Source organism: Bombina bombina, chromosome 6 (assembly GCF_027579735.1).
Source record: "Bombina bombina isolate aBomBom1 chromosome 6, aBomBom1.pri, whole genome shotgun sequence".
Taxonomy (NCBI): Eukaryota; Metazoa; Chordata; class Amphibia; order Anura; family Bombinatoridae; genus Bombina; species Bombina bombina.
This window is the reverse complement of record NC_069504.1, coordinates 718876587-718898338: the sequence shown is the minus strand read 5'-3', so window position 1 is coordinate 718898338 and position 21752 is coordinate 718876587. Positions and strand designations below refer to the sequence as shown.

The 21752-nt window shown below is 37.7% G+C and overlaps 1 protein-coding gene across 4 annotated transcripts in view; it reads right to left on the bottom strand.

The window, feature by feature from the left end:
• The window catches only part of LOC128663538 (F-box/LRR-repeat protein 12), a 495942-nt gene that overhangs the window by 285919 nt on the left and 188271 nt on the right, over window positions 1-21752 (bottom strand). For all 4 annotated transcript variants that reach the window (XM_053717912.1, XM_053717913.1, XM_053717914.1 and 1 more), the window contains exon 7: window positions 11140-11199. In XM_053717912.1, coding sequence (XP_053573887.1) covers window positions 11140-11199 — 60 coding nt within the window. The remainder of the gene's footprint in view (window positions 1-11139; window positions 11200-21752) is intronic.

Below are 21752 nucleotides of genomic sequence, written 5' to 3'. Positions count from 1 at the left end.
GTAGAAGAGGTTGCATCCGCGTCGGCTGGAAGATGATGGCTCCGGAAGAAAGAAGATTGAAGATGCCGTTGATAGAAGACTTCAGCCGGATCATGGACCTCTTCAGCTCCCGCTTGGATGAAGACTTCAGCCGGATCATGGACATCTTCAGCCCCCCGCTTGGGCTTGGATCAAGACATCGGAGCAAGGACGGATCGGTGTGATACCCGGCGAGGTGAAGATAAGGTAGGAAGATCTTCAGGGGCTTAGTGTTAGGTTTATTTAAGGGGGGTTTGGGTTAGATTAGGGTTATGTGGGTGGTGGGTTGTAATGTTGGGGGGGTATTGTATGTGTTTTTTTTACAGGCAAAAGAGCTGAATTCTTTGGGGCATGCCCCGCAAAGGGCCCTTTTCAGGGCTGGTAAGGTAAAAGAGCTTTGAACTTTTTTAATTTAGAATAGGGTAGGACATTTTTTTATTTTGGGGGTCTTTGTTATTTTATTAGGGGGCTTAGAGTAGGTGTAATTAGTTTAAAATTGTTGTAATATTTTTCTAATGTTTGTAAATATTTTTTTATTTTTTGTAACTTAGTTCTTTTTTATTTTTTGTATTTTAGTTAGTTTATTTAAATGTATTTATTTGTAGGTATTGTATTTAATTAATTTATTGATAGTGTAGTGTTAGCTTTAATTGTAGGTAATGTAGGTATTTTATTTTAACTAGGTAACTATTAAATAGTTATTAACTATTTAATAGCTATTGTACCTGGTTAAAATAAATACAAAGTTGCCTGTAAAATAAATATTAATCCTAAAATAGCTACAATATAATTATAATTTATATTGTAGCTATATTAGGGTTTATTTTACAGGTAAGTATTTAGCTTTAAATAGGAATAATTTATTTAATAAGAGTTAATTTATTTAGTTAGATTTAAATTATATTTAACTTAGGGGGGTGTTAGTGTTAGGGTTAGACTTAGCTTTAGGGGTTAATACATTTATTATAGTAGCGGTGAGCTCCGGTCGGCAGATTAGGGGTTAATTATTGTAGGTAGCTGGCGGCGACATTGTGGGGGGCAGATTAGGGGTTAATAAATATAATATAGGGGTTGGCGGTGTTAGGGGCAGCAGATTAGGGGTACATAACTATAATGTATGTTGCGGCGGTGTACGGAGCGGCAGATTAGGTGTTAATAATAATATGCAGGTGTCAGCGATAGCGGGGGCGGCAGATTAGGGGTTAATAAATATAACATAGTGGTCGGCGATGTTAGGGGTACATAGGGATAACGTAGCTGGCGGCGGTGTACGGAGCGGCAGATTAGGGGTTAATAATAATATGCAAGGGTCAGCGATAGCAGGGGCGGCATATTAGGGGTTAATAAGTGTAAGGTTAGGGGTGTTTAGACTCGGGGTGCATGTTAGGGTGTTAGGTGCAGACGTAGGAAGTGTTTCCCCATAGGAAACAATGTAGCTGCGTTAGGAGCTGAACGCTGCTTTTTTGCAGGTGTTAGGTTTTTTTTAAGCTCAAACAGCCCCATTGTTTCCTATGGGGAATCGTGCATGAGCACGTTTTTGAAGCTGGCCGTGTCTGTAAGTACCGCTGGTATCGAGAGTTTCAGTGGCGGTAAATATGCTATACGCTCTCTTTTTGGAGCCTAACGCAGCCCTTCTGTGAACTCTAAATGCCAGCGGTATTTAAAAGGTGCGGGAGAAAAAAAGCACGCATAGCTAACGCACCCCTTTGGCCGCAGAACTCTAAATCTAGCCGTTAGGGTTTATTTTACAGGTAAGTATTTAGTTTTAAATAGGAATAATTTATTTAAGTATAGTGTAGTGTTAGGTGTAATTGTAACTTAGGTTAGTTTTTATTTTACAGGTAAAATTCTCTTTATTTTAACTAGGTAGCTATTAAATAGTTAATAACTATTTAATAGCTATTGTACCTAGTTAAAATAAATTTAAATTTGCTTGTAAAATAAAAATAAATCCTAAAATAGCTACAATATAATTATTATTTATATTGTAGCTATATTAGGGTTTATTTTAAAGGTAAGTATTTAGTTTTAAATAGGATTAATTTAGTTAATAATAGTTATAATATTTAGATGTATTTAATTAATATTTAAGTTAGGGGGGTGTTAGGGTTAGACTTAGGTTTAGGGGTTAATAATTTTATTATAGTTGCAGCGGTGTAGGGGGGGCAGGATAGGGGTTAATAAATTTATTATAGGTGGCGACGGTGAAGGGGGGGCAGAATAGGGGTTAATACGTTTAATATAGGTGGCGGCGGGGTCCGGGAGCGGCGGTTTAGGGGTTAAACAATTTATTTAGTTGCAGCGGGGTACGGGATCGGCAGGATAGGGGTTAATAAATTTATTATAGGTGGCGGCAGTATAGGGGGGACAGGATAGGGGTTACTAGGTATTATGTAGGTGGTGGTTCGCTCCGGGAGCGGCGGTTTAGGGGTTAATACATTTATTGTAGTTGCGGCGGGGTCTAGGAGCGGCAGTTTAGGGGTTAATAACTTTATTTAGTTGCGGGGGGCTCCGGGGGCGCCGGTATAGGGGGTAGAACAGTATAGTTAGTGTGGGTGCTTAGTGACAGCTTGTCAATAAAGCTGTCAAAAAGCCGAAGAGCAGCGAGATCGGATGAGTGATAACTATCACAGTCCGCTGCTCATCGCCCCGTACTTGGTGCGTGGCTTTTTGACAGATTTTTTGATAACTTTGGCAAGATTTTTCAGGTCCGCGGCGGCGATGGTAGGCGAGCTTAGGTGGGCATATTGGGCCGGCGAAGGCAGGTAAGTAGACACGTTGATAACTAGAGGCCTATATATCAACATATTTAAGCGCCTCCCAGTGGCAGTTGAGAGGTCACTCTCACCTACCACGCAAATAATTCCTTTTTTATAAATATGTCTACATATGTATTTATTTATATGTATGTATATACTACAGTAGGTGTAGACATTTAAAAGCAAATGTATGCAATATTCATACTTAATAAAGGTTTTAACTATGTATTTACTTTAAATATTTCACATTCCAATGTTCTGCACACAGCATATGTTCAATGTATTTTTAAATAGATATTCTTGCATGTATATATATATATATATATATATATATATATATATATATATATATTGTACAAAAAAAATCAGATAAATGTAGAAATATTTATTTATGAATAGATAGAACATATTATGTTATTTGAAGAACATTGGAATGTGAAATATTCACAATTTTAACACAAAATACGAGAACAATTTGATGAGGGCAAAAATCTTACTTCTAGCACAATTAACGCTTAAGCGGGAGCGTTAATTTGTACTCCACTCATAATCTAGCCCTTTGATAGATAGATCAGTTTGTGTATATTTTCAATAGACACAGAACAATCTTGCTTTATATATCAACCCTTGTATTTTAAATTAAAGGGACATAAAATCTAGTAATAAATTAACAACAAATTAACGTGTGAATTTTTTGAATACATTAACGCAATGGCCTCTATTTAATAAGCTCCGTACTTACCTGCATTCGCCGGCCCCAATACGCCCGCCTAAGTTCGACTAACCTCACTGACACGGACCTGAATACGCTCGCCAAATTTATCAATAAAGCTTTCAAAAAGCCGCGCTCCAAGTACGGAGCGATGAGCAGCGGACTGTGTTATTTATCAGTCATCGATCTCGCTGCTCTTCGGCTTTTTCCCAGCTTTATTGATACCCTGTCACTAAGCACTCACACTATACTATACTGTTATACCCGCTAAACCGCCGCTCCCCGAGCCCCCAGCAACTAAATAAAGTTATTAACCCCCTAAACCACCGCCCCCGGAGCCCACCGCAACTAAAGAAAGTTATTAACCCCTAAACCGCCACCCCCGGAGCCCCCCGCAACTAAATAAAGTTATTAACCCCTAAACCGCCGCTCCCGGAGCCCCCCGCAACTAAATAAAGTTATTAACCCCTAAACCGCCGCTCCCGGAGCCCCCCACAACTATAATAAATATGTTAATCCCTAAACTGCCGCTCCTGGACCCAGCCGCTACTATAATAAATATATTAACCCCTAAACCGCCACAACTATAATAAATATATTAACCCCTAAACCGCCACTCCCGGACCCCGCCGCTACTATAATAAATATATTATCCCCTAAACCACCGCTCCTGGACCCCGCCGCTACTATAATAAATATATTAACCCCTAAACCGCCGCAACTATAATAAATATATTAACCCCTAAACCGCCGCTCCCGGACCCCGCCGCTACTATAATAAATATATTATCCCCTAAACCGCCGCAACTATAATAAATATATTAACCCCTAAACCGCCGCTCCCGGACCCCGCCGCTACTATAATAAATATATTATCCCCTAAACCGCTGCTCCCTGACCCCGCCGCCACCTACATTATACCTATTAACCCCTAATCTGCCGCCCCTATACCGCCGCCACCTACATAAAGTTATTAACGAAAATTATCAATCCTGGGATTGATGGAATGTACACCTGTATAGCACTCTTTCCCTATTTGACAATGGCAAAAATTGGACAAGATATAAGAGTCTGAAGTGGGAGGAGTGCGTTGGGATGTATTAAAATATAACCTTTATTGGTAAATTTAAAAAAAGCAACAACAAACACAATCTACATACATACTTAATTAAAATTACAGGATTGGGTCTGATTGAATTTTTTCCGTTTTTCACAGACAGTTGAAGTGGTTGTGACGTATATTGAGAAAAACTTAGACTAATAGTCAGTTTCACGTTATGGTATTCTCAGTAACTGTACATTATTTGAATATTAGTAACACTTGCGTGGTATCCGTAAAGCTGCTATACTCTGATATTGATTCAATTGCTGGTCTAGTATTAGTAATTAGCTATGAAAAGATAGCACTAGGCTAGCTTGAATTTTGTACTGTTGTTATTCAGACAGATATGGTGTTATTTCTATCACGTAATTCGTGTAATTATTATTGTAACAAAGCCCTTGAAAAAACGTTTCAGTTGTACCACATTATTTTAATAATTTATTGATATGAAGAATGTGTACGATATATAGTTCATAGTTGACTATACAGGATAACTGTTTGTTACACTTTTGGTCTTGTTTCTGCTACGGTTAACATAACGTTAATAGAATGCTGCTCATGTTAGCTGCATAAGGAAGATTTCTGTCAGGTGTACACTTGTTCAGCTGACCTTTAGCGTTAAGTGTAACAACTGTCTTGAGTAACTTTTTTAGACCAGGCTTCTGTTACAATATTTCACCTAAGCGATTTGTGATTCTATTATCATTATTAGTCCCCCAAGTTATTATATTAAAGTCATACTATGTTTATTTCATTTTCAGAGTCATAGCAATTGTATAAATTGATTACGGTGCTGCTGCAGGATAGCTGCTGCTCGTAAAGTTAGCTTAGCTTTGCTTATACTGAAGATTGACTTGTTAATACATATTACCGGACTAAATATTAAGCATTTGGAAGGCTGAGTACTGATCTCAAACAAACAATTTGCAGTATTGTGTGTATATTAATGCTCCGTATTTCTTAACCGCTAGTTTGCAATCAACACTAGGCTCTTACTATATGTGCCGGTTCAGTTTGGTAAAGTTAACTTAGCTTAGCTTATGCTAAAGATTAACAGGTTAATACGTGTTGCTGGATTGAATATTATGCATTTTAGAAGGCTGAGTATAGATCTTAAATTAACGATTTGCGGTATTAAGTATATATTGAGGCTCTGTATTTCTTAACCGCTTGTTTGTAATCAACACTGGGCTCTTACTATCAATGCCGGTTCAATTCCAATTTGTAAAGTTAACTTAGCTTGGCTTACACTGAGGATTAACAGATTGATATGTGTTACCACTTTATTTTTTAAGCATTTTGGAAGGCTAAGTACAGATCTTGAGCTGACAATTAGCGGTATTATGTATATATTAAAGCTCCGTATTTCTTAACCGCTTGTCTCCAATTAACACTAAGCTCTTACTATAAATGCCGGTTCTGTTTGAAATAACGTTACTGAGTTGTCCCCATTGTAAAATTAATTAAATCAATATTGTGCACAACCACAAAGGGGAATTCTTTGTTGAATGCCGTTTAGCATTTTTTAAAAAGCAGGAATGGTGGTCTTTATAGTTTAAACAATTGTGGTTGTGCACAATATTGATTTAATTAATTTTACAATGGGGACAACTCAGTAACGTTATTTCAAACAGAACCGGCATTTATAGTAAGAGCTTAGTGTTAATTGGAGACAAGCGGTTAAGAAATACGGAGCTTTAATATATACATAATACCGCTAATTGTCAGCTCAAGATCTGTACTTAGCCTTCCAAAATGCTTAAAAAATAAAGTGGTAACACATATCAATCTGTTAATCCTCAGTGTAAGCCAAGCTAAGTTAACTTTACAAATTGGAATTGAACCGGCATTGATAGTAAGAGCCCAGTGTTGATTACAAACAAGCGGTTAAGAAATACAGAGCCTCAATATATACTTAATACCGCAAATCGTTAATTTAAGATCTATACTCAGCCTTCTAAAATGCATAATATTCAATCCAGCAACACGTATTAACCTGTTAATCTTTAGCATAAGCTAAGCTAAGTTAACTTTACCAAACTGAACCGGCACATATAGTAAGAGCCTAGTGTTGATTGCAAACTAGCGGTTAAGAAATACGGAGCATTAATATACACACAATACTGCAAATTGTTTGTTTGAGATCAGTACTCAGCCTTCCAAATGCTTAATATTTAGTCCGGTAATATGTATTAACAAGTCAATCTTCAGTATAAGCAAAGCTAAGCTAACTTTACGAGCAGCAGCTATCCTGCAGCAGCACCGTAATCAATTTATACAATTGCTATGACTCTGAAAATGAAATAAACATAGTATGACTTTAATATAATAACTTGGGGGACTAATAATGATAATAGAATCACAAATCGCTTAGGTGAAATATTGTAACAGAAGTCTGGTCTAAAAAAGTTTCTCAAGACAGTTGTTACACTTAACGCTAAAGGTCAGCTGAACAAGTGTACACCTGACAGAAATCTTCCTTATGCAGCTAACATGAGCAGCATTCTATTAACGTTATGTTAACCGTAGCAGAAACAAGACCAAAAGTGTAACAAACAGTTATCCTGTATAGTCAACTATGAACTATATATCGTACACATTCTTCATATCAATAAATTATTAAAATAATGTGGTACAACTGAAACGTTTTTTCAAGGGCTTTGTTACAATAATAATTACACGAATTACGTGATAGAAATAACACCATATCTGTCTGAATAACAACAGTACAAAATTCAAGCTAGCCTAGTGCTATCTTTTCATAGCTAATTACTAATACTAGACCAGCAATTGAATCAATATCAGAGTATAGCAGCTTTACGGATACCACGCAAGTGTTACTAATATTCAAATAATGTACAGTTACTGAGAATACCATAACGTGAAACTGACTATTAGTCTAAGTTTTTCTCAATATACGTCACAACCACTTCAACTGTCTGTGAAAAACGGAAAAAATTCAATCAGACCCAATCCTGTAATTTTAATTAAGTATGTATGTAGATTGTGTTTGTTGTTGCTTTTTTTAAATTTACCAATAAAGGTTATATTTTAATACATCCCAACGCACTCCTCCCACTTCAGACTCTTATATCTTGTCCAATTTTTGCCATTGTCAAATAGGGAAAGAGTGCTATACAGGTGTACATTCCATCAATCCCAGGATTGATAATTTTCGTTTCAAATAACCAGTACACAGCACCTCAGACGCTTTGCAAGACAATATACCTGGATCATAGATAGATTTATATAAATATATTATATTAATCAATCCAGAGAACAATAGGCTACCCTATTTTGTAAATTTGTGCAGTGCCATTAGTATTTTAGTTTTCTTTGATAAAGTTATTAACCCCTATCCTGCCCCCCCTATACCGCCGCCACTATATTAAACTTATTAACACCTAAAGCTAAGTCTAACACTAACCCTTACACCCCCTAACTTAAATATTATTTTAATAACTCTAAATAAAACTTACTATTATTAACTAAATTATTCCTATTTAAAACTAAATACTTACCTGTAAAATAAACCCTTAGATAGCTACAATATAACTAGTAATTATATTGTAGCTATTTTAGGATTTATTTTTATTTTACAGGCAACTTTGTATTTATTTTAACTAGGTAATTAATCATTAAATTAATTAAATAAATTAACTACAATTACCTAAAATTAAATACAATTAAATAAACTAAACTATAGTACAAAAAAACAACACTAAATTACAGAAAATAAAAAAAATTACAAGTTTAAACTAATTACATCTAATCTAAGCCCCCTAATAAAATAAAAAAGCCCCCCAAAATAATAAAAGTCCCTACCCTATACTAAATTACAAAGTAATCAGGATTGAGCTTGCATTCTATTGGCTGTTCCGATCAGCCAATAGAATGCGAGGTCAATCCGATTGGCTGATTGGATCAGCCAATTGGATCGAACTTCAAACCGATTGGCCGATTGAATCAGCCAATCGGATTTTTCCTACCTTAATTCCGATTGGCTGATAGAATCCTATCAGCCAATCGGAATTCGAGGGACGCCATCTTGGATGACGTCCCTTAAAGGTACCTTCATTCGGTGTTAGGACATCGCTGGAAGAAGATGGCTCCGCGTCGGCTGGATGGAAGATGGCTCCGCTCCGGATGTTTGAAGATAGATGATCCGGCTTGGATGAAGACTTCTACCGGATGGAGGACCTCTTCTGCGCCGCTTGGATGAAGACTTCTACCGGATGGAGGACCTCTTCTGCGCCACTTGGATGAAGAGTTCGGCCTGGTTGGGTGAAGACGGCTCAAGGTAGGGTGATCTTCAGGGGGTTAGTGTTAGGTTTTTTTAAGGGGGGTTTGGGTGGGTTTTAGAGTAGGGGAATGTGGGTGGTGGGTTTAAATGTTGGGGGGGTTGTATTTTTGTTACAGGTAAAAGAGCTGATTACTTTGGGGCAATGCCCCGCAAAAAGCCCTTTTAAGGGCTGGTAAAAGAGCTGATTACTTTGTAATTTAGTATAGGGTAGGGCATTTTATTATTTTGGGGGGCTTTTTTATTTTATTAGGGGGCTTAGATTAGGTGTAATTAGTTTAAACTTGTTGTAATTTATTTTTATTTTCTGTAATTTAGTGGGGGGTTTTCGTACTATAGTTTAGTTTATTTAATTGTAGTTAATTTATTTATTTAATTAATTTAATGATAGTGTAGTGTTAGGTGTAATTGTAACTTAGGTTAGGATTTATTTTACAGGTAATTTTGTAATTATTTTAACTAGGTAGTTATTAAATAGTTAATAATTTACAGGTAAGTATTTAGTTTTAAATAGTAATAATTTACTTAATGTAATAGTAAGTTTTATTTAGATTTATTTAAATAATATTTAAGTTAGGGGGCTGTTAGTGTTAGACTTAGGTTTAGGGGTTAATAAGTTTAATATAGGCGGCAGTATAGGGGGGCAGGATAGGGGTTAATAAGTTAAATATAGGTGGCGGCGGGGTCAGGGAGCGGCGTTTTAGGGGTTAAACATTTAATTTAGTTGCGGCGGGGTCCGGGAGCGGCGGTTTAGGGGTTAATGAGTTTAATGTAGGTGGCGGCGGTGTAGTGGGGGGCAGGATAGGGGTTAATAAATGTAATGTAGGTGGCGGTGGGCTCTGGGTGTGGTGGTTTATTTAGTTGCGGTGGGGTCCGGGATCCGCAGGATAGGGGTTAATAACTTTATGTAGGTGGCGGCGGTATAGGGGGTGGCAGATTAGGGGTTAATAGGTATAATGTAGGTGGCCGCGGGGTCCAGGAGCGGCCGTTTAGGGGTTAATATATTTATTATAGTTGCGGCGGGGTCCAAGAGCGGCGGTTTAAGGGGTTAAGAAGGATAATGTAGGTGGCGGCGTTGTAGGGGGCAGATTAGGGGTGTTTAGACTCGGGATACATGTTAGAGTGTTAGGTGCAGACATTTCCCATAGGAATCAATGGGATATCGGGCAGCAGCGAACATGAGCTTTCGCTGCTGTCAGACTCCCATTGAGGCGGCGGATTGAAAACCAGGTACCCTGGGCCGGAAAAGTGCCGAGCCTACCTGCTAGGAATTTGATAACTTTTAAAAGTAGTCAGATTGTGCCGAACTTGCGTTCGGCAAATCTGGAGTGACGTAAGAATCGATCTGTGTTGGACTGAGTCCGGCGGATCGTAGCTTACGTCACTAGATTCTACTTTTGCCAGTCTGTAGGGCTTGATAACTACAGCGAATCAGCCTTGCCACAAATACGCTGCGGAATTCCAGCATATTTGCGGTTGACGGCTTGATAAATAGAGGCCTTTGTCTGAAACATTTGTTTTTTAATAGACAAACCCTACACACGACTTGAGTTACTTGGAAGATCAAGTTTTGCATTAGACAAGGCTTACCATGGCAATTTTGGCAGCAAAGCTTACATTGTTTTGCAGTTTCTTACCTGATGAACCCTGCCAGTTAAGCCAATTCAGGATACATATTTAGCAGGGTTGTAAAGATAGTGTACACTTACAATTCTCAGAATTGGAAACTCACTTTATCAGAGTCAAATTACAAATAAATAATAAATAAATAATGAATATATATTGTAGAGTTGTAATCAAATGTGAATCTTTTATATTATAAAATATTATAAAATTATTATATTATAAAATTGTGATAATATTCCTGCCCTTAAGCAGAGAAACACAATAAAACACATCAAAACTGGAAACTAGAGAACTAAAATCCACTAACCTAAATATCTATGCTCAGTGGCCATGGTTGATGACCTCATTATACCTCCCTACATTTTAGATTTTGAAGCTACGACCTAATACAGATGAGAGGGTCTTAATATGAAAATGTTCAAGGCTTTGTGTGCTCTATGATATAAAAGTTGTGTGCTTGTATCAACCATGTGTGATAGGGAGAAGCTGAGGTTTACTAACACTAGATCTTGCAGTGATCTTAGCACGCTCATTAACCCCACTACTTCATAGATTCATTTGGGTAAAATAACCCTAATGCCATTATAATAAACACTTTAATAAATTTGTTTTTTCAACTTACCATTACTTCTAACTTCATTTAACTTGTTAACAAGGTCCATTAGAGAAACTCCTGTAGTGTCTGATTGAAGAACAAGAAAATCACTTTAAAAATTATTTATGACTAGGAATGAAACATTAATAACACACTTTGTCACTTTTAGATTGAAAAAGAACTATTATGCACAAATATTTTTTCTTTCTTTTTTCTTGTATTACAAATTCTTTATACAAAATGAAAGAATAAAGCAGATTAATTACAAGTATACACATTTTATTAACCTGCTCACAATCACCAAGATTACAAGTTGTGCGCTAAACCCGGTGTGTAAATAACGCAAATAAATGAGCGGTATTGCACTCTCCATAGCGCTGCCATTACAAGTTTCACAAAAACCTTCTTGTGCTGTGCGTTAGGGTGCGTTAAGCTCCATACCGCACAAAAGCCAAGGCCTGACTTGACGTGCTCGTGAACGTACTCCCCCATAGACATCAATGGAGAAAAAGTTTTAGAAAAAAACCTAACAAGTGCGATCGCGGAATGGCAATCGCTATAATGCAATCCCCATTGATGTCTAAAAGGTAAAGAAAGTTATATAAAAACCTAACACCCTAACATAAAACCCTAGTCTAAATACCCCTAGGGGCATATTTATCAAGCTCCGGCTCGCCGGAAACAGAAGTTATGAAGCAGCGGTCTAAAGAAACCCTCCTGCTAGTGGCCCATTGGCCGCGAACCTGCAGGGGCGCGGCATTGCAGCAGCAGTTCACAAGAACTGCTGGTGCAATGATAAATGCAGAGAGTGTATGCTGTCTGCATTTATCGATGTGCAGCGGACATGATCCACTATATCAGATCATGTCCACTTGCACAATCGTAAATATGACCCCTAATCTGCCGCCCCCAACATTGCCAACTCTAAATAAAGTCATTAACCCCTAAACCATCACCCCCAACATCGCTGACACTAAATAAAACTATTAACCCCTAAACTGCTGCCCCGTATCACTAACACCTAAATAAACCTATTAACCCCTGAACCGTCGGCCCCCCAACATCGCCGACACTAAATAAACTGATTAACCCCTAAACCGTCAGCCCCCCACATTGCAACTACTATAATAAACCTATTAACCCCTAAACCACTGGCCCCCCACATCGCAACTACTATAATAAACTTATTAACCCATAAACCGCCGGCCCCCACATCGCAACAAACTAAATTAAACTATTAATCCCTAAACCTAACAACCCTAACTTTAAATTAAACTTACAATATAACTACCTTAAAATAAATAAAAACTAACTTGTGAAATAAAAAATTAACCTAACATTAATATTAAAAAAAAAAAAAAAAAAAAAAAATTACAATATTAAAAAATACTAACACTACGAAAAATTAAAAAAACTAACATTACCAAAAAACCCCCCACTAAAATTATGAAAAATAAAAAACACTAAGGCCTAGATTTGGAGTTTTGTCGGTAACGACCCAAAAAACTAACGCCGGCTTTTTTCTGGCCGCAACATAAAAATAACTCTGGTATCGAGAGTCCACATAAAGGCTGCGTTAGGCTCCAAAAAAGGAGCGTAGAGCATTTTTAACGCAGCATCAACTCTCGATACCAGAGTTGCTTACGGACGCGGCCAGCCTCAAAAACGTGCTCGTGCACGATTCCCCCATAGGAAACAATGGGGCTGTTTGAGCTGAAAAAAAACCAAACACCTGCAAAAAAGCCGCGTTCAGCTCCTAACGCAGCCCCATTGTTTGCTATGCGGTAACCCTTCCTACATCTGCACTTAACACTCTAACATGTACCCCGAGTCTAAACACCCCTAACCTTACACTTATTAACCCCTAATCTGCCGCCCCCGCTATCGCTGACACCTGCATATTATTATTAACCCCTAATCTTCCGCTCCGTAAACCTCCGCTACTTACATTATCCCTATGTACCCCTAATCTGCTGCCCCTAACACCGCCGACCCCTATATTATATTTATTAACCCCTAATCTGCCCCCCACAACGTCGCCTCCACCTGCCTACACTTATTAACCCCTAATCTGCCGACCGGACCTGAGCGCTACTATAATAAAGTTATTAACCCCTAATCCGCCTCACTAACCCTATCATAAATAGTATTAACCCCTAATCTGCCCTCCCTAACATCGCCGACACCTAACTTCAATTATTAACCCCTAATCTGCCGACCGAATCTCGCCGCTATTCTAATAAATGTATTAACCCCTAAAGCTAAGTCTAACCCTAATACTAACACCCCCCTAAATTAAATATAATTTAAATCTAACGAAATTAATTAACTCTTATTAAATAAATTATTCCAATTTAAAGCTAAATACTTACCTGTAAAATAAATCCTAATATAGCTACAATATAAATTATAATTATATTATAGCTATTTTAGGATTTATATTTATTTTACAGGTAACTTTGTATTTATTTTAACCAGGTACAATAGCTATTAAATAGTTAAGAACTATTTAATAGCTAAAATAGTTAAAATAATTACAAATTTACCTGTAAAAGAAATCCTAACCTAAGTTACAAATAAACCTAACACTAGACTATCAATAAATTAATTAAATAAACTACCTACAATTACCTACAATTAACCTAACACTACACTATCAATAAATTAATTAAATACAATTGCTACAAAGAAATACAATTAAATAAACTAGCTAAAGTACAAAAAATAAAAAAGAACTAAGTTACAAAAAATAAAAAATTATTTACAAACATAAGAAAAATATTACAACAATTTTAAACTAATTACACCTACTCTAAGCCCCCTAATAAAATAACAAAGCCCCCCAAAATAAAAAAATGCCCTACCCTATTCTAAATTACTAAAGTTCAAAGCTCTTTTACCTTACCAGCCCTGAACAGGGCCCTTTGCGGGGCATGCCCCAAGAAATTCAGCTCTTTTGCCTGTAAAAAAAACCTACAATACCCCCCCAACATTACAACCCACCACCCACATACCCCTAATCTAACCCAAACCCCCCTTAAATAAACCTAACACTAAGCCCCTGAAGATCATCCTACCTTGTCTTCACCATACCAGGTTCACCGATCGGTCCAGAAGAGCTCCTCCGATGTCCTGATCCAAGCCCAAGCGGGGGGCTGAAGAGGTCCATGATCCGGCTGAAGTCTTCAACCAAGCGGGCCAGAAGAGGTCTTCCATCCGATTGAAGTCTTCATCCAAGCGGCATCCATCCGGAGCGAAGCGGCAGCATCCTGAAGACCTCCACCGCGGAACATCCATCCTGGCCGACGACTGAACGACGAATGACGGTTCCTTTAAATGACGTCATCCAAGATGGCGTCCCTCGAATTCCGATTTTCTGATAGGATTCTATCAGCCAATCGGAATTAAGGTAGGAATATTCTGATCAGAATCAGAATCAAGTTCAATCCGATTGGCTGATCCAATCAGCCAATCAGATTGAGCTTGCATTCTATTGGCTGATCGGAACAGCCAATAGAATGCGAGCTCAATCTGATTGGCTGATCGGATCAGCCAATCGGATTGAACTTGATTCTGATTGGCTGATTCCATCAGCCAATCAGAATATTCCTACCTTAATTCCGATTGGGCTTGGATCAGGACATCGGAGGAGCTCTTCTGGACCGATAGGTGAACCTGGTATGGTGAAGACAAGGTAGGATGATCTTCAGGGGCTTAGTGTTAGGTTTATTTAAGGGGGGTTTGGGTTAGATTAGGGGTATGTGGGTGGTGGGTTGTAATGTTGGGGGGGGGTATTGTATGTTTTTTTTTACAGGCAAAAGAGCTGAATTTCTTGGGGCATGCCCCCCAAAGGGCCCTGTTCAGGGCTGGTAAGGTAAAAGAGCTTTGAACTTTAGTAATTTAGAATAGGGTAGGGCATTTTTTTATTTTGGGGGGCTTTGTTATTTTATTAGGGGGCTTAGAGTAGGTGTAATTAGTTTAAAATTGTTGTAATATTTTTCTTATGTTTGTAAATAATTTTTTATTTTTTGTACTTTAGCTAGTTTATTTAATTGTATTTCTTTCTAGCAATTGTATTTAATTAATTTATTGATAGTGTAGTGTTAGGTTAATTGTAGGTAATTGTAGGTAGTTTATTTAATTAATTTATTGGTAGTCTAGTGTTAGGTTTATTTGTAACTTAGGTTAGGATTTCTTTTACAGGTAAATTTGTAATTATTTTAACTATTTTAGCTATTAAATAGTTCTTAACTATTTAATAGCTATTGTACCTGGTTAAAATAAATACAAAGTTACCTGTAAAATAAATATTAATCATAAAATAGCTATAATATAATTATAATTTATATTGTAGCTATATTAGGATTTATTTTACAGGTAAGTATTTAGCTTTAAATAGGAATAATTTATTTAATAAGAGTTAATTAATTTCGTTAGATTTAAATTATATTTAACTTAGGGGGGTGTTAGTATTAGGGTTAGACTTAGCTTTAGGGGTTAATACATTTATTAGAATAGCGGCGAGATTCGGTCGGCAGATTAGGGGTTAATAATTGAAGTTAGGTGTCGGCGATGTTAGGGAGGGCAGATTAGGGGTTAATACTATTTATGATAGGGTTAGTGAGGCGGATTAGGGGTTAATAACTTTATTATAGTAGCGCTCAGGTCCGGTCGGCAGATTAGGGGTTAATAAGTGTAGGCAGGTGGAGGCGACGTTGAGGGGGGCAGATTAGGGGTTAATAAATATAATACAGGGGTCGGCGGTGTTAGGGGCAGCAGATTAGGGGTACATAAGGATAACGTAGGTGGCGGTCGGCAGATTAGGGGTTAAAAAATTTTTTCGAGTGTCGGCGATGTGGGGGGACCTCGGTTTAGGGGTACATAGGTAGTTTATGGGTGTTAGTGTACTTTAGAGTACAGTAGTTAAGAGCTTTAGAAACCGGCGTTAGCCCAGAAAGCTCTTAACTACTGACTTTTTTCCTGCGGCTGGAGTTTTGTCGTTAAATGTCTAACGCTCACTTCAGAAACGACTCTAAATACCGGAGTTAGAAAAATCCCATTGAAAAGATAGGATACGCAATTTACGTAAGGGGATCTGCGGTATGGAAAAGTCGCGGCTGGAAAGTGAGCGTTAGACCCTATTTTGAGTGACTCCAAATACCGGCGGTAGCCTAAAACCAGCGTTAGGAGCCTCTAACGCTGATTTTCACGGCTAACGCCAAACTCTAAATCTAGGCCTAAGATTACAAAAAATAATAAACGAAAACATGCAAAATAATAAAAATTGAACCTAATATAATACCCCTATAAAAACAAAATAACCACCCCAAAATAAAAAAAACCCCTAAGCTTACAATAAACTACCAATAGCCCTTAAAGGGCCTTTTGTAAGGCATAGCCCTGAAGCAATCAGCTCGTTTACCTAAAAAAATACAAAGTTCCCCCTAATAGTAAACCCCCACCCAACCAACCCCCCAAAATAAAAAACCTAAGTCTAAAAAAACCTAAGCTACCCATTGCCCCTAAAGGGGCATTTGTATGAGCAGCGCTCCAGATCCGTGCATCACTGAAGACCTCTCCACACCTCCGGCAAGAAGATAGAAGATGGTGCTGCACTGGAAGAAGATCTTCGCCTTTGCTCCGCCTGGACTTCCGGACTTTAGGAACGGTGAGTACATTTTCTGGGGTTATTATTTTTTTTTTTTTTGGTGTGATTTTTTTTTTTTTTTTGATTAGGGCTTTTTTTTTATGGGCGCAAAAGAGCCGATTGCCCTTTTAAGGACAATGCCCATACAAATGCCCCTTTAGGGGTAATGGGTAGTTTAGGATTTTTTAGACTTAGGTTTTTTTATTTTGGAGGGTTGGTTGGGTGGGGGGGTTTACTGTTGGGGGGGGGATGTCATTTTTTAGGTAAAAGAGCTGATAGTTTCAGGGCAATGCCCTACAATAGGCCCTTTTAAGGGCTATTGGTAGTTTTTTGTTAGCTTGGGGGGTATTTTGGGGTGGCTATTTTGTTTTTATAGGGGTATTAGATTAGGTTTAATTTTTATTATTTTGGATAATCTTGTTTATTAGTTTTTGTAATCTTAGTGTTTTTTTATTTTTCATAGTTTTAGTGTTTTTTTATATAATGTTATTTTTTTTTACATTTTTCGTAATTTTAGCTTTTGTTTTTTGTAATGTTAGTTTTTTTAATTTTTTCGTAGTGTTAGGATTTTTTAATATTGTCATTTTTTTTTAATATTAATGTTAGGTTAATTTATAGTTTAATCTTAGTTTTTATTTATTTCACAAGTAAGTTTTTATTTATTTGAAGTTTAATTTAAATTGTAAATTATAATGTAAGTTTAATTTAAAGTTAGGGGGTGTTAGGTTTAGGGGTTATAGTTTAATTTAGTGTGTTGCGATGTGGGCGGCTGGCGGTTTTGGGGTTAATAGTTTAAGTTTAGTATTAGCAATGCGGGGGGCGGCGGTTTAGGAGTTAATAGTTTTATTATAGTAGTAGTGATGTGGGTGGGCGGCAGTTTAGGGGTTAATAGGTTTATTATAGTATTTGCGATGCGGGGGATGGCGGTTTAGGGGTTAATACTTTATTTTAGTGTTGGCGATGTGGGTGGGTGGCGGATTAGGGGTTAATACTTTAATTTAGTGTTGGAGATGTGGATGGATGGTGGATTAGGGATGAATAAATTTAATAAAGTATTTGCGACGCGGGGGGTGGTGGGTTGGGGGTTAATAGTAGTAGTTTATGGGTGTTAGTGTACTTTGTAACATTTTTGTTATGGGCTTTGTGAAACATTTTTGTTTTGCAATATCCATAACAATTGGTCTCCGATCACGGAATGGATTGTGGCGATATAAGCTATAGCGCTAACGTTATAGCCGGACAGCACAAACTGTAATATGGGAGAGCTCAAAATTCCACACTCAAAAATTATTTTTTGATTGCGGAATGTAGAGTTGTGTACAGGCTAAAATGTTAGTGGTAAAGCTGTACCGACTTGTAATACGGGAGACCTGCATATTCCGCGCGCAATGGCCAATTTTTCAGGGGTATAGCTTTACCGCAAAGCTTGTAATTTTGCTGAAAATTAAGATTAATATATTCCTACTGGACACAAATGCTAACAATAACAAATATTCTTCATGCAAACTCTTGACCCCAATTTATACAATAAGATTCACTACCTACCACAGGTAGAAAATCTGTTTTTGGGTGGAGATATCCAGAGCTTTTATAGAAAGACACAATTTTTCTAAGACTTCTTTTACTCTTAACTTCCTAACCTCCAAAACATCAAAAACCTGAATAGTTAGCTGGTTTATCAAGTTTAAATAAATCACTCTAAAACTAAGAGTTTGTGCAAAAAGCCATAGGCCTCTATTTATCAAGGTCTGGCGGACCTGATCCGACAGTGCGGATCAGGTCCGCCAGACCTCGCTGAATGCGGAGAGCAATACGCTCTCCGTATTCAGCATTGCACCAGCAGCTCACAAGAGCTGCTGGTGCAACGCCGCCCCCTGCAGACTCGCGGCCAATCAGCTGCCAGCAGGGGGGTGTCAATCAACCCGATCGTACTCGATTGGGTTGATTTCCGGCGATTCCTGTCCGCAGGCGGACAGGGTTATGGAGCAGTGGTCTTTAGACCGCTGCTTCATAACTGCTGTTTCTGGCGAGTCTGAAGACTCGCCAGAAACAGGGGCCCACAAGCTCCGTACGGAGCTTGTTAAATGGGCCCCATTCTCTCAATACACATTTCCTAGTTACCAGAATAACCTTAACTATGAATGAGACCTTCCCCTTATTCATTTGATTGCAGTTCAAATATATATTTTAAAAAAATCAATATGAATTCTTAACTTAATAATTTTAGAGACCCAGAAGATCATTTTTGCCCAAAGTTGATGGATTTTGGGACAAGCCCAAAAATAATGTTGCAGCATGGTTTCCTTCAGTTGACACTTTCTACATTTACTTTTACAGTTGGATAATTTTGTAGCTTTTTTAGGGGTAATGTAAAATCTATGCAACATTTTAATTTTAGATTCCCTATAACAAGAGTCAAGTGTGGTTTGACAAACAACTTTGAGACTTTTCTCAATGTTATCTTTTTCTAAAGTTATCATAGATTCTTCTCTCATCACTCCACCATATTTGACATAACACTAGTTACACCTGCATCCAATAAAACTTTAAAAATTTTGGATGAGGTGTATTTTACATTTAAAAAAGAGAGATGGACTTAGTAAGAAAATGAGGCTCCAAAAATGGGGGCATTTCTTCAAAACTCCTGTAATGTAATGAATAACTTGTACATAAAAAAAAAATGTGAATCAGGGATATCAAAATGTTGTTACATTTCTAAGCATAACCATATCGATCTTCTCACAGGGTCTAAAAAGTCTCCAATTTTCTTTTAAGTTAACCCCTTCCCAGTCTTTAAAGATCTGCGTAGATGACCCGGGAGGGAACTTATAATTGCCTTTAAGAGGTAAAAAGCTTGAGTATTAGTGGGGAACACCATGAGGGATATTTATCAAGCCGTCAACCGCAAATATGCTGGAATTCCACAGCGTAATTGTGGTGAGCCTGATTCGACCTATTTATCAAAGCCTACAGACCGGCAAAAGTTGAAATATGTGATGTAACAAATGATCCGCTGGTCTCTATCCGACACAGATCGATGCTTACGTCATTACAGATGTTCCGAATACAAATTCGGCACTATCTGACACCTTTTGCAAGTTAACAAATTTCTAACAGGTACGCTCACCACTATTCTGGCCCAGCATACCTGGTTTTCAATCCTCCACCCTGGAGCCCGCGGATGCCATAGGAATCAATGGGAGTCTGAAAGCAGCGAAAGCTCATGTTCAATGTTGCAAGATATTCCATTGATTTCTATGGTAGAAAACAAATTACGTTTACACCTAACACCCTAACATGTTCCCCGAGTCTAAACACCCCTAATCTGCTGCCCCGACATCGCCGCCACCTAAATAATGTTATTAACCCCTATTCCGCCACTCCTGGAGCCCACCGCAACTAAATAAATATATTAACCCCTATCCCGCCACTCCCGGAGCCCATCGCAACTAAATAAATGTATTAACCCCTATCCCGCCGCTCCCGGACCCCGCCGCAACTAAATAAATATATTAAGCCCTATCCCGCCGCTCCCCGACACCACCGCAACTAAATAAATGTATTAACCCCTATCCCGCCACTCCCTGACACCGCCACAACTAAATAAATATATTAACCCCTATCCCGCCGCTCCCGGAGCCCATCGCAACTCTAATAAAGTTATTAACCCCTATCCTTCCGCTCCCGGAACCCTCCACAACTAAATAAATGTATTAACCCCTAAACCCCTGGCCTCCCACATCACTACCACTTACTAAACCTATAAACCCCTAAACCACCAGCCCCCACATTGCCATATACTAAATTAAGCTATTAACCCCTAAATCTAACAACCCGCTAACTTTACATTACATATTAACTCATCCATATCTTATAATTTTAAACTTACCTTTAGAATAAAATTAAACTATATTAAACTAATAATTAACCTACCCTAACTATTATACTACAATTACATTAAACTATATAAAACTATTAATTAACCTACCCTAACTATTATACTAAAATTACATTAAACTATATTAAACTATTAATTAACCTACCCTAACTATTATACTAAAATTACATTAAACTAACAATTAAATTAACTATATTACATATTTTAAAACCTAACCCTACTCAGATTATTTAAATCTACAATTAAAAATTACTAAATTACAAAAAATAACAACTAAGTTACACAAAATAAAAACCTCTAAGTTACACAAAATAAAAACCACTAAATTACACAAAATAAAAACCACTGTTACACAAAATAAAAACCACTAAGTTACACAAAATAAAAACCACTAAGTTACACAAAATAAAAACCACTGTTACACAAAATAAAAAATAAATTATTAAATATTTAAACTAATTACACCTAATCTAATAGCACTATCAAAATAAAAAAGCCCCGCCAAAATAAAAAACCCCTAGCCTACAATAAACTACCAATGACCCTTAAAAGGGCCTTTTGCGGGGCATTGCCCCAAATAAATCAGCTCTTTTACCTGTAAAATAAAATACAAACACTCCCCAAAAGTAAAACCCACCACCCACACAACCAAACCCCCCAAATAAAAACCTATCTTAAATCCTAAGCTCCCCATTGCCCTGAAAAGGGCATTTGGATGGGCATTGCCCTTAAAAGGGCATTTAGCTCTTTTTCAGCCCAAAGTCCCTAACCTAAAATTAAAATCCACTCAATAAACCCTTAAAAAAGCCTAACACTAACCCCCCGAAGATCCACTTACAGTTTTTGAAGACCGGACATCCATCCTCACCCAAGCGGCAGAAGTCCTTAGCGAAGCCGGCAGAAGTCTTCATCCAAGCGGGGCGAAGTCTTCATCCAACCAGGCAGAAGTCTTCATCCAGACGGCATCTTCTATCTTCATCCATCTGGCGTGGAGCATCCTCTTCTTCCGACGTCTCTGGCAGAATGATTCCTTTCAATGACGTCATCCAAGATTGCATCTCTTACATTCTGATTGGCTGATAGAATTCTATCAGC